Here is a 13,866-nt window from a genome sequence, read left to right as displayed (position 1 = left end):
GGGATCAGCCTCTGAATTCGATTCAACTGTAAATGCCATTGGTTAAGGATGTATTGATGTGAAATTGAAGGACTTCCTGAGTTGATTTGATAAGCTCTTCGATAAATTCTGCCTCGTAATTACAGCCACAGCATCACACGAACACAGAACTTCCTTTCCAAGAAGTTGGAAACATTTAGAACATATATGAAAAAGTTTCCAGCAGACTCTTCCTCGATACGTAAAAGCTAAAATTGATCTATTATAATCCATATTTCATTTATTCGGCTAATGAAGCATTATAAGTTATTTTAGCAAAGTAATTTCATAAAGTAATTTTATAAAGTAATCTAGTTTCAAATACGAAGGTATATTAAGAAGAGTGTCTGTACACTGTTCCTAGGTTGTGATAAGGTTGGCGATCATATGTTGGTTTACACATGGTCAGCAGTCTTACAGATCTACAGCTAATGTTACATGTAGTTAATTATCTAAATACTAGTCAGCATAGATAGGGCCATTGAATTGTGTGTGATTGGTGTGGCGGTGCTCATTTGTGTGTCGGTGCCTTGTGTAACTTATGTAAACTTGTTTGTTCAATCAGATCTAATATCTAGCTAAATGTGGTCTACCCATCTGACCTCTATCTGTCATTAAGTATAAAAGAAAATCCGACACTGGTACAAGGAAACTGGACTGGACTCTATTTTTACAACAAAACTACGCAGAAGAGTATCCTTCACTAATGTTTTAATATTGCAGACATGGCATGTGATACCTGTACAGAACAATGTAAATATCTATTAGAACCAGTGCAATCAGAAGTCAGAATAATTACATGCCGTTGTTCTAGACATCTTATTATATACTCTGTATTAAACTTGGTTGGGAAACTCAGGAGAAGAGAATAGCATAGATATGATTTATATAAACCAATGCATCTCACCACAATATTTACGCTGTCCTTGTTCCCTTTACTTAAAAACCAAATGATACTTGTTTTCTCAGAAAAATAGAGTGTTTATTTCCACAAATATGCAGAATTAACAATTACATTGACATTTTCTGTCATGTGCCACACAGCTATCAATTCTGATAATAACTTTTAAACTATTTTCCCTTACATACTTTAAACGCCTAATGAATAAACACAGAATTACAGATAGTCTATTTATTGCATATTTCCAAAACTGATAACGACAAAAGAGCTAACATTATTGTTACCCAATTAAGAGTTATTCCTAAAATCTGAATTTTGATGTAACCATCTAATATATAGTCCATGACGTCCTCTTTTGAGTTTGACACAGTCTCCACTAGAACTTTCACTTCATAATGTTTGAGAGTTTATCTGTTTACTTCACTCACTAATTATACCAATAACATATCAGAATTGACACTTAACGACTTCGTTGATCTTACTTTGATAAAAACTTCAACACCAATGACATTTTTTCGACATTGTTCATCTATCTTTATTGAAATCTTAAACACAAATTTTCTTTTTTTATTGGAAAATACGAGGGATTTAAGTTTAACGCTGCGCTAGATAGTTGCTGTAAATGGTCATGATTTACTTACCAGAGCTCTGATCGTTATGACCTGTCTGTATCTGAATTTTTTTAACTCACTAGTTAATGCACACATTGTTTTCATTATTGGATAAATAGCAGATAAATTGCATGTTGGAACTGATTGTACAGTATGTCTGAGAGTGTACTTGTAAATTTATCTTTGCGAGTTACCTCCCTTTACTTGTTTACTTTTTTATTTAAATCGTTTCAAAATATTTATAAAATGTTTTGTAGCATTATGTTCTTACTCTATCCAGCAATGGAAATAATACATATAGGTTTGACTTTTAATCAATCCATTTGACTATAACATCATATCAATAAATCTTGTTGAAATGAAAATGCACATTTGAAAAAAGTAACACGTCAGATTTTCGAGAGTGATTTATAACTATTTTTCAGGGTTTTTTTTAAATTTATTTTCTGTTATATCAGAAATTCAGATTTTTTTTCTATGCTTAGACCATTCTTCCCTTTTGATTCTTTATATATCGTACCCCTCGAGTTGTATATACCAATTTATACAGACACCTCGTAGTCCAACCATTACATATCCTGTAAAAATATTGTTCTATGTCAATTTCATTAAGATACTAGAAAATATTCCACAGTGTCAGAATGTACGACAGAAATAACATTTCAATTTTCCCAGTTTTGTCAACATGACACCGATCACAGTGACTTTCCCTCTGTTTGCAGTGATAAACACTCCAGGCGACTATGCGTATGATGAGGTCTCTCCGGATATTATACATATATATACATATTATACTTAGTAATTATTGAAGCACTAGAGTATAATTTTTCAGGAATCATTTATTATCAACATGTATCATATTGACAAGTGACACTTGTTCGTACTATCGTTATTCATTGATTATGTCTATAAATAATCGCCTGGCGTTGATCTGGAACTGGAACGAGACATTTTAAATGTAATTCAGCAAGCGTCGAATCTCTATACTAGAAAATTAACTTCTACAAAATTCTCTTTGACATTAAACTTTTCCCTAGTGATGCTGGCTTCGTAACCGACCTGTGATGCCGAGTGCTTCATCACATACTATGTTCATCATTGCAGTCATTATCACAGAGCCTTTAAATTGTCCAAGAAAATTCCGAAAGATTGTTCTGTCCCTGTATTAATTATAGATATAAGAATGAGACTATAAAAAATGTAATTATCAACAAAGTAAATCAAGGACGATAAGGGAGTGCAAACTATTTCTTGGAAATATTGTCTTCACTAATGTAACGGATATCCTCATCATTTATCCTAAAGGGATGATAAACGAAACTGGCCTATTCCATAGTTCAAACTCTTGTTACATTCTCTACTTCTAATGAGCAAATTATCTACTCCGATATTCGCTTTATATTTGCTTTTATCCAGCTCAACAATCTTCCAATGTGTGTTTGCTGAAGGCTACGATTTGTTTATGTTAGCTCCCTTGTAATGATATGGAACGAGGGTTTTTCTGTGCTGTAACTTCAAAACCATTCAACTCAACTTCACAAAACTTGCTGTATATATTAAGTTAGTGTCCTAGTTGTGCCTTTTGCTATTGACAACATTTCATTTTTGATATTTGTTCTGTTACCATGGAAACATAGTCAAAAACACAAAATTAGTGTTTACTTTCCTTTCCAAGCTACATCTCCAGAACTATACTTCTCAACTCAACAAAACTTTATGTATATATTAGGTTAGTGCCCTAGATGTGACTTTTGCTATTGGCGACATTCCATTTTTTATATTCTGTCTGTTACCATCGAATATTTCGATTTCTTTTGACTTCTTGTATTACTCTAAAATTTATAGAACAAGTCCTCCATCAAGATATATATATATATATATATCAAGATTTACACCAACAGCTGAGTGTGGGGGATAATACCTCGCTTTGTGACTCCTATATATACATAATATTTGGGTTTTACACCAACAGCTGTGTGTGTGGGATAATGCCTCGCTTTGTGGCTCCTATATATATATCATATTTTGGTTTTACACCAACAGCTGTGTGTGTGGGATAATGCCTCGCATTGCGACTGCTCGTTACTTGTTTTCTAAACAGATAATTATGTAATTATTAACATGTTATATATCGAATGAGTAGTTAATCTGAAACTGACTATACTTGATTTTCTATTGTCTTCCTAAAACAACACCTTTCTTTGTTAAGTATGTAATGGTAGTTTATATAACACGGTCATATATTCCGAACGTTTAATACGTTTCTCCGTTTTGACATCTAACAAACACTGTATGGTTTGAACGTAAAACAATTGTCGATAATATTAGATTTTGTTGTATGTCCTACCCCATACTGGTGAGATCGACTGTTATCAGTTATACGTCACGTGCGTCCTATTTCTGTCTTGTCCATATATGGGTGGGATCTTTTTACTGGTGATTACCTTTTTCAATACTTCATGTTATGTTTTACAAAACTGTGTAAGAGGTTTGGGAAACTATTCATAAAATGATGTATGAATTTGAAAATTAATTTGCACTTACGTGGTCCGTTTGTAATTATAGTTGATTATTTCTAGACGGTGTGAGTATAAAGAGACTTGTTGTGTAAAACATCTAGGCAATACTTTACTTAGTGCTTTCAAACGCCATAAACCATCTTGATGTAATCAGAAAGAATGCCTTTTGTCAGAAAGTGCTATCATTTCCATGAGGTTATCACAACTTATCCCCGGTGGATTTATGCAGATGAATTTGGCATCTGTCCCATTATCTTACGATAAACAAACACATATGTGTCTGGCGTTTATCTTTCAGAACATACAATAGTGAGCTTTAATATAGTTTAGTCTAATAGTCTTCTTATGTTGTATACCGTTTCCTATGTTCGTATATTCACTGACATCAAATTACCCTTGTAATTAGAATTGTGCAAGTAATATTTGAATTAAACTGTAACATGTGGTATGATCCCAGCTAGACACCCGTCTTAATTCATACGACCCTTGCTGATAATAGTGTCGCTCTAGAGACACGCCTTCATACGAGACTTGCTATTGGTGTCCCCTCGACATCCGTCTTCACACGTCCATGCTGTTGGTGTCCCCTTGACACCAATCTGAATTGATGACCCTTGCTCACAATGTTGTCGCTTTAGACATCCGTCTTCACACACCCATGCTATTGGTGTTCAATTGACACCCGTCTTAATTGATGACCTTTGCTCACAATGTTGTCGCTTTAGACATCCGTCTTCACACACCCATGCTATTGGTGTTCAATTGACACCCGTCTTAATTGATGACCTTTGCTCACAATGTTGTCGCTTTAGACATCCGTCTTCACACACCAATGCTGTTGGTGTCTCCCTAGGCAACTGTCTTAATTCATTACCCTAGCTCACAATGTTGTGGCTTTAGACATCCGTCTTCACCCACAAACGCTGTTGGTGTCTCCCTAGACAACTGTCTTAATTGATGACACTTGCTCACAATGTTGTGTCTTTCTAGACACCCGTCCACATACGATCCTTGCTATTGATGTCCTTCTATGACCCTGATGTTTGTCTCCCTGCAAATCCGTCTCCATACGACCCTTGCTGTCGCTGTCCCCCTACAACCGATCTTCATATGACCTTGCTGTTAGCGATCCATAAACACATCTTCATACCACCATTGCTGTTGTCTTCCCGATACTGGTATTCCGGCGTCGAGTGATCCTTGTTATTATGTATCAACCGCACATTGGCAAATTATACATGATGATCATTTCCAGATATTCACTTTTGAATGTGATGTCATGTGTTCAATATTTTTTAATGATCTGTAATGCAACAATTTGCGCCTTATTTCCGCCCCGTTACATTTTTTTACGTTAGAACTTGTAACTAAAGATGAAGAAGAGTTTACAGACACCTGTCCTTGTATTACACAATCTGTTGGTAACTCTCCAGACACCTGTCCTTGTATTACACAATCTGTTGGTAACTCCCTAGACACCTGTCCTTGTATTACACAATCTGTTGGTAACTCCCTAGACACCTGTCCTTGTATTACACAATCTGTTGGTAACTCCCTAGACACCTGTCTTTGTTTTACACATTCTGTTGGCAACTCCCTAGACACCTGTCCTTATTATATACAATATGTTGGTAACGCCCTAGACACCTGTCCTTGTATTACACAATCTGTTGGTAACTCTCCAGACACCTGTCCTTGTTTTACACAATCTGTTGGCAACTCCCTAGACACCTGTCCTTGTTTTACACAATCTGTTGGCAACTCCCTAGACACCCGTCCTTGTATTACACAATCTGTTGGCAACTCCCTAGACACCTGTCCTTGTTTTACACAATCTGTTGGTAACTCCCAGACTCCTGTCCTTGTTTTACACAATCTGTTGGCAACTCCCTAGACACCTGTCCTTGTTTTACACAATCTGTTGGCAACTCCCTAGACACCTGTCCTTGTTTTACACAATCTGTTGGCAACTTCCTAAACACCTGTCCTTGTTTTACACAATCTATTGGTAACTTCCTAAACACCTCTCCTTGTTTTACACAATCTATTGGTAACTCCCTAGACACCTGTCCTTGTTTTACACAATCTGTTGGTAACTCCCTAGACACCTGTCCTTGTTTTACACAATCTGTTGGTAACTCCCAGACTCCTGTCCTTGTTTTACACAATCTGTTGGCAACTCCCTAGACACCCGTCCTTGTTTTACACAATCTGTTGGTAACTCCCTAGACACCTGTCCTTGTATTACACAATCTGTTGGCAACTCCCTAGACACCTGTCCTTGTTTTACACAATCTGTTGGTAACTCCCTAGACACCTGTCCTTGTTTTACACAATCTGTTGGTAACTCCCTAGACACCTGTCCTTGTATTACACAATCTGATGGTAACTCAATAGACACTTGTCCTTGTATTACACAATCTATTGGTAACTTCCTAGACACCTGTCCTTGTATTACACAATCTGTTGGTAACTCCCTAGACACCTGGCCTTGTATTACACAATCTGTTGGTAACTCCCTAGACACCTGTCCTTGTATTACACAATCTGTTGGTAACTCCCTAGACACCTGTCCTTGTATTACACAATCTGTTGGTAACTCCCTAGACACCTGTCCTTGTATTACACAATCTGTTGGTAACTCCCTAGACACCTGTCCTTGTATTACACAATCTGTTGGCAACTCCCTAGACACCTGTCCTTGTATTACACAATCTGTTGGTAACTCCCTAGACACCTGTCCTTGTATTACACAATCTGTTGGTAACTCCCTACACCTGTCCTTGTATTACACAATCTGTTGGTAACTCCCTAGACACCTGTCCTTGTATTACACAATCTGTTGGTAACTCCCTAGACACAATCTGTTGGTAACTCCCTAGTGTCCTTGTTTTACACAATCTGTTGGTAACTCCCTAGACACCCGTCCTTGTATTACACAATCTGTTGGTAACTCCCTAGACACCTGTCCTTGTTTTACACAATCTGTTGGTAACTCCCTAGACACCTGTCCTTGTATTACACAATCTGTTGGTAACTCCCTAGACACCTGTCCTTGTATTACACAATCTGTTGGTAACTCCCTAGACACCTGTCCTTGTATTACACAATCTGTTGGTAACTCCCTAGACACCTGTCCTTGTATTACACAATCTGTTGGTAACTCCCTAGACACCTGTCCTTGTATTACACAATCTGTTGGTAACTCCCTAGACACCTGTCCTTGTTTTACACAATCTGTTGGTACTCCCTAGACACCTGTCCTTGTATTACACAATCTGTTGGTAACTCCCTAGACACCTGTCCTTGTTTTACACAATCTGTTGGCAACTCCCTAGACACCTGTCCTTGTTTTACACAATCTGTTGGCAACTCCCTAGACACCTGTCCTTGTTTTACACAATCTGTTGGCAACTCCCTAGACACCTGTCCTTGTTTTACACAATCTGTTGGCAACTCCCTAGACACCTGTCCTTGTTTTACACAATCTGTTGGCAACTCCCTAGACACCTGTCCTTGTATTACACAATCTGTTGGTAACTCTCCAGACACCTGTCCTTGTATTACACAATCTGTTGGTAACTCCCTAGACACCTGTCCTTGTATTACACAATCTGTTGGTAACTCTCCAGACACCTGTCCTTGTATTACACAATCTGTTGGTAACTCAATAGACACCTGTCCTTGTATTACACAATCTGTTGGTAACTCCCTAGACACCTGTCCTTGTATTACACAATCTGATGGTAACTCAATAGACACTTGTCCTTGTATTACATAATCTATTGGTAACTCCCTAGACACCTGTCCTTGTATTACACAATCTGTTGGTAACTCCCTAGACACCTGTCCTTGTATTACACAATCTGTTGGTAACTCCCTAGACACCTGTCCTTGTATTACACAATCTGTTGGTAACTCCCTAGACACCTGTCCTTGTATTACACAATCTGTTGGTAACTCCCTAGACACCTGTCCTTGTATTACACAATCTGTTGGTAACTCCCTAGACACCTGTCCTTGTATTACACAATCTGTTGGTAACTCCCTAGACACCTGTCCTTGTATTACACAATCTGTTGGTAACTCCCTAGACACCTGTCCTTGTATTACACAATCTGTTGGCAACTCCCTAGACACCTGTCCTTGTATTACACAATCTGTTGGTAACTCCCTAGACACCTGGCCTTGTATTACACAATCTGTTGGTAACTCCCTAGACACCTGGCCTTGTATTACACAATCTGTTGGCAACTCCCTAGACACCTGTCCTTGTATTACACAATCTGTTGGTAACTCCCTAGACACCTGTCCTTGTATTACACAATCTGTTGGTAACTCCCTAGACACCTGTCCTTGTATTACACAATCTGATGGTAACTCCCAGACACCTGTCCCTGTATTACACAATCTATTGGTAACTCCCTAGACACCTGTCCTTGTATTACACAATCTGTTGGTAACTCCCTAGACACCTGTCCTTGTATTACACAATCTGTTGGCAACTCCCTAGACACCTGTCCTTGTTTTACACAATCTGTTGGTACTCCCTAGACACCTGTCCTTGTATTACACAATCTATTGCAAGGAATGCCGATAATAAACAAAATAAAGAATAAGTATTTACATATAAAATAGTCTTTTATAAAACAAAGCTCGTGCTATTTATAAGAGTGATATTGATACAGGTGAATATTGAATTAATATAATGTAAATGGTACATGTTTCTAACAGATTGCCAGTTGTTGAATAATTGGCCGATTTTTACAGAGGCATATTCGGTATTTAAGCAGCCTTTTACGAATAAAACTGTAGCAGTGATTCGGTAGAAAACTACATCACGGACTGAGATTGGTTCCAGTGTTTGTGTCAGATTCTTTCTTCTTGCGTGCTTGTTTCCTTGAGATTATGTCGAATATAATTAGCAGCACAACAGCAATGAACGAGGAAGCTCCCATGACGTGGAATGTGAAGTGATATGTGTTGGTGACATCACGAAAATAACCTAAAATGAAATATTTGTTATGCATTACAAGCGGTTTCTTTCATATCGTCCTTTGAGAATAAGAAAATACTTTATGTGCATCACCGACGATACTTTCATACAAACATCTTTTGAAAACTTTGAACGTGTAAACGTCACGTTATGTTTTTTTAAGAATGAAAGATCTTTGTTCAGTTATGATAAAATTTGCCAAGTTTTTACATTTTTACAGCAATAATCCAATTGTTGCTGATGATTTATGTAAAGAGATTTGTTCAGTGGCAGCCCGCAACTCATCATTTTTTATACATTATTTGATGTCTTAGGTATTAAATTGCAATACCACAATAAATTTGCATACCTAATACTGACGATTTTCATGACCTCTGACCATGTATATAAGCAAAGGATGTTATTAGATCTGCCACCAAACCGAAACAGCAGTGAAGAGGTAGTGTTAATCATTAGTGACAATATGAAGATAAAGTATTGTGCTACCGTGTTCACGTCATCTTCATTGTGTCACATTATGTTGTGCTTTGTACATTTTACTTGGCTCTTCGAAGAAGTGTTTTTTTCCAATGCCGAATTCGGTTATAATGCGAACGTTGATCTTGAAAACCTAAAGATCATTCAGATGTAAATAAATGGCAAGGCATTTATCGTTTTTCACCAATGTGGATAGATAATTACTGAGATTCTGTCAGGTAAACGTGTTATAAATGAAACTGTAAGATAGAAAGAAAAAGAAATTAAAGTTGACTGATTCCTTGTCGTCAACCAGATACAAGAAATCAAAGTGAACGGATAAATAAGGTCAAACTAGTTCTCACCTAAAACCGGTAAAGCAGTTCCTTCGAACAAGCAAATACATATGATGAATACGGCCATGGCACTGCGATATCGTTTCTTTCCGACGATCTCTATCAGCATTGGCGGGAACAAGGCGACTATCATCCCACCAGTAAAGCCAAATAACACGACAAACACCAACAGGCGCCAAAAGGAGGTGTAGTACACAGTGAACTGCAGGATCACGCCCACAACAACCTTCAAGCAAAGTGAAAACATAGTGCTGAACATGCACTTGTAGTGGCAAACAAGTGTGAACAAAAGACACACCAGTGAACACTTTTTAATATAAATATAGAATTAGACTGAACAAGAGACACAAGCAAATTACACCTTTCAATCGATATTAAGAATAAGATTAATAGAGCCCAATAAATAATTAAACTGCATCATACATGGCATGTGGTCCCCCGAAAAATAACGGATTGGTCATTCTTTGAACTAAATCTACGTGTGCCTTTTATATACATATTTTCATAAAGAAAATATTACTTAAAGCATGAGGTATTTCAGTTTAAAATTGCTAAAGATTTGTACACAGACAGAAAACGGTGCAAAGGAACAAAGCTAAGAAGATATCTCAATGGCAAAACAGTAACCAACACATTTCATTTAAAATTTTTACAATATTCTGGTATCCTCATCACGTAACTTACCTGTGATAAAATGATGATCTGCTGTGCGCTGATCCAAGGCCTATCTGCCAGATGTCCAGCTATAATTCGTCCGACAAAGTCTGACATACACGTTACAGAGACAATGAGAGCAATTTGACTATCACCAATGCCAATATCTTCAGCATATGTTGGTAAATAAATGTGAGCACACATAATGGCTACATTTCCGAAACAGTAAATGGCCAAAAACAGAAGAAAAAGAATATTTGTCATCAAATAGCAATCCACTTTTTTACTACACGTAACTTGACAGTGTCCACAAGTAAATTTATCTCCCTTGTTTGTCTCCACGTCCTGTTGATCTATTGTATCTCTCAGATTAGTCAAAGAAACAGACACTATGTCTCCATTACTCACATATCTATAAATACTGGATTGAGATGTTTTATCAACGCTATCATTAATATCATCTGTTTGTGTGGTTTCCGTCTCTGTAAGTAAGGAATGTTGTGTATCGGGCTCATGATATTGACTGGAATTCGTTTCACTGTGTTTCCGTTTCCTTACAGAAAAATTATCGCTTACATTTCCATTCACATTGGGTGATTTTTGTGAGGCTTTTTTGGTGTAGAATTCAGTAGGACGAAGCAACGCTGCAGCCACCAGAGAATTTAATATTATACCAGAAGTGATTATAAGTCCTCCACGCAATCCATATTCATCAAATACATAACGGTATAATGGTGGCATTATCATTCCGCCTAGAGCGTTCGCAGATAGAAAAAGTGCATTCGCTAGACCTTTTCTCTTGTCAAAATATTCTTCAAGAAGAATGTAAATAGGTGGGTTATAAAAGGCAATGCTAACTCCTGAAATTAAATTTTAAAATTTAAATTAATTCATAATGTAAAAATGTCAACGAAAACTCACAAGCACCAAATCAAGATACTATAACAATGGATAGAACCTTAATCTTATAAAATAAATAAATTATCTTCTGTAGGATAATGTTTAGAAGACCGTCACTTACATGTGACACAAGGTTGACGAGACTTTTGTATCAAATAGAAATATTTCTTACATCTTTTATCTTATATATTGAAAGAATGCTTATGATAGACCAGATCTCTCTAAAGATGCAACAGCCAATAGCGTTTATTAATATCAATTAGAATTAGAGTTATAGATGGTTTGGCAAGTTGATCAATTCTTGTTGAGGCTCGCCAATGATGCAAGAGAACTCGAAAATGGCCGGAATAATTTTTTGAATATCGACTATCATCCTATAATTTCAATAGTTTTTTTTTTTTTTTTTTTTTTGTAATTTGCAAACATATCAAGTACACACGAGTATTCTGCACTTTTTTTTCACTTTTCAAATAAATCAAAACTTAGCTTGGCATGTTAAAAACTCGTTACATGAATTTGAATCATCAAGATAGGATTATACAGTTTTTTTAAATAATTACCCACCTATCAAAATGCTTTGCGAGACAATAAGAAATTCTAGACTTGTAGCAAGGCTGCTGATGCCGTATCCAATAGCACTTAGGATTATACCAAGGAAAACCGACTTTCTGATACTGAGTCGCTTGAAGCCTATCAGCAACACGGAAGCAGCTGAAAATGGATTACATTGTATGTCATTCTTAGTTGACAGCTAATGAAATGTTTTCTAGTCATTTCAATTAAATATTTCTGTCTGAAGGTCATTTCCTTGTAAAATCAATTAAAGTTGAAACCAAAAGGAACTTCACTGTTAGTCGACTCTGCAGACTGTAAATCGTCAGTCCATCTTTTTTTTTTTTTTTTTCTTCTGAATTTTGCAAATAAGTTTTTGAATCCGCCTACGTCTGCGAACTTCGTCACCTAATATTTGACCGACCAGATTTGCTGCCCTTATTACAATATTTGGGATCTTTGTCCCTTCCTTTCTTTCTTGCCGCTTTTAAGACTCTGACTATCCTGGAGACATTAAACCTTATAAAAACAAACTCAAGTAGCTTTCATCAGGACTTGTACAAGTTAACAATGGTGATTCACTATTCAGAAATTTACCATTTATGTTTCTAAAAATCTATTTAATGTTCTTGCGACCGTTTTGTGAAATATGCAGCCCAATTTTAATCCTTGTAACAAGCTTGGTATATGTTTATAAAAGTACACAATGTCACAATTTTAAACAAAACTTTCAAAGGTAGACTTGTGCGCCAACCTTTTAAGACGTTTTATAATTAACATTTGAACCTACCTGTGAAGCAGTATACCACATTCAAGACAGTGTTGATCATTACCGTCATGAACACTGTGCCTTTAAACATTCGGAGAAATTCAATAAAGAAGATTCCGTATGATTTCTCGGTTCCAGTGTTGATAGTGGATATCATGAACGAACCTGCAATGTGAGAAACATTTTCTACAGTAAAGTCTCTTTTTTGTTTTTAATTTATCATTGAAAAAAACAATATTCACATAACTATTCCATTATAAACATATCCACATAAACAACTCAGTTAACACACAGAGACCTTCGCTCGGGAATGGACTCCAGGTTAGTTTCTGTTATCTATAGTCACATGTTTCTGATTTCCTCTGTCGCATATTTTGGTACGTGAAGACCAACCATATTATACTAGTAGAACTTGTTTTTAAACCTAGCTGAACACACAATAAAGACTGTACAAAATACATTACAACAATACAACAGATGAGCCAAATGATAAATTAAACTGCATGATACAGATGTTCTGTCCTTCTAGGGCTCGTCAGCAATTGGCGCCAAAATATTAAAACCGATGAAGCGACTGAGGCAAATCCAATGTGATTGAATACATTGCAAAAATCTAGATGAGAAGGTTTACTGGCCCAATGATATGTCACGATTTATTAATCTAATATTTTGGAATGAATTCTATCTACCTATCGACATACCTACCTATCTACCTATCAACATACCTACGTACGAATACATACACTGTAGACATTTACGTCACTCACCAGCCAATACCATCCACGCCCAGCCTCTGTCAACTGGTATCCTTGAATCGCATGTGTCTGTCGGCATGTTGAATTAAGGAATCGTGATCTGAAATGTACCATAATAACAACATGCAGCATTTCATGACAGGGAAAAACATATTGTATTAAGGTGATGTAAATATCGATTACCAACATACGTGTTTTGTTAATATTATGTAAAATCCTCACAATGTGACGATTACGAGGACCATAACTGTGGAAGCTGTCGTTTGTTGTCCCGTAATATTGTTAAGTCTAACGCCATAGTAGTCTTACCTCCCCTGGTGTACGTGGGGTCATTCGTTATCAGCAATTTGCCTTACGTGGCCTGGTTCTCCTTTATGTA

The 13,866-nt window shown here is 36.7% G+C and overlaps 1 protein-coding gene across 1 annotated transcript; it reads right to left on the bottom strand.

The window, feature by feature from the left end:
* Window positions 1–8,887: 8,887 nt before the first annotated feature.
* On the bottom strand, window positions 8,888–13,566 carry LOC132555363 (monocarboxylate transporter 5-like). The gene is made up of 6 exons (XM_060219713.1): window positions 13,500–13,566; window positions 12,754–12,897; window positions 11,976–12,122; window positions 10,542–11,371; window positions 9,867–10,083; window positions 8,888–9,054 (listed from the first exon to the last, which is right to left on the bottom strand). Exons 1-6 carry the CDS (start codon window positions 13,564–13,566, stop codon window positions 8,888–8,890), a joined length of 1,572 nt encoding a protein of 523 aa, XP_060075696.1.
* Between the last annotated feature and the right edge of the window lie 300 nt (window positions 13,567–13,866).

This window comes from Ylistrum balloti, unplaced genomic scaffold, assembly GCF_031769215.1.
Source record: "Ylistrum balloti isolate Yb309-2 unplaced genomic scaffold, AGI_CSIRO_Ybal_v1 Utg369646, whole genome shotgun sequence".
Taxonomy (NCBI): domain Eukaryota; kingdom Metazoa; phylum Mollusca; class Bivalvia; order Pectinida; family Pectinidae; genus Ylistrum; species Ylistrum balloti.
The sequence above is the reverse complement of the archived record's forward strand: the minus strand, read 5'-3'. Positions and strand labels throughout refer to the sequence as shown.

Excerpts from the sequence above, each read along its gene's own strand:
- LOC132555363 (XM_060219713.1), bottom strand. The coding sequence starts at position 13,566 with ATGCCGACAGACACATGCGATTCAAGGATACCAGTTGACAGAGGCTGG. Across the intron at positions 11,372-11,975 it reads CTCGCAAAGCATTTTGATAG|GAGTTAGCATTGCCTTTTAT; the intron begins GTGGGTAATTAT and ends ATTTAATTTCAG. Across the intron at positions 10,084-10,541 it reads AGATCATCATTTTATCACAG|GTTGTTGTGGGCGTGATCCT; the intron begins GTAAGTTACGTG and ends CTTTGCTTGAAG.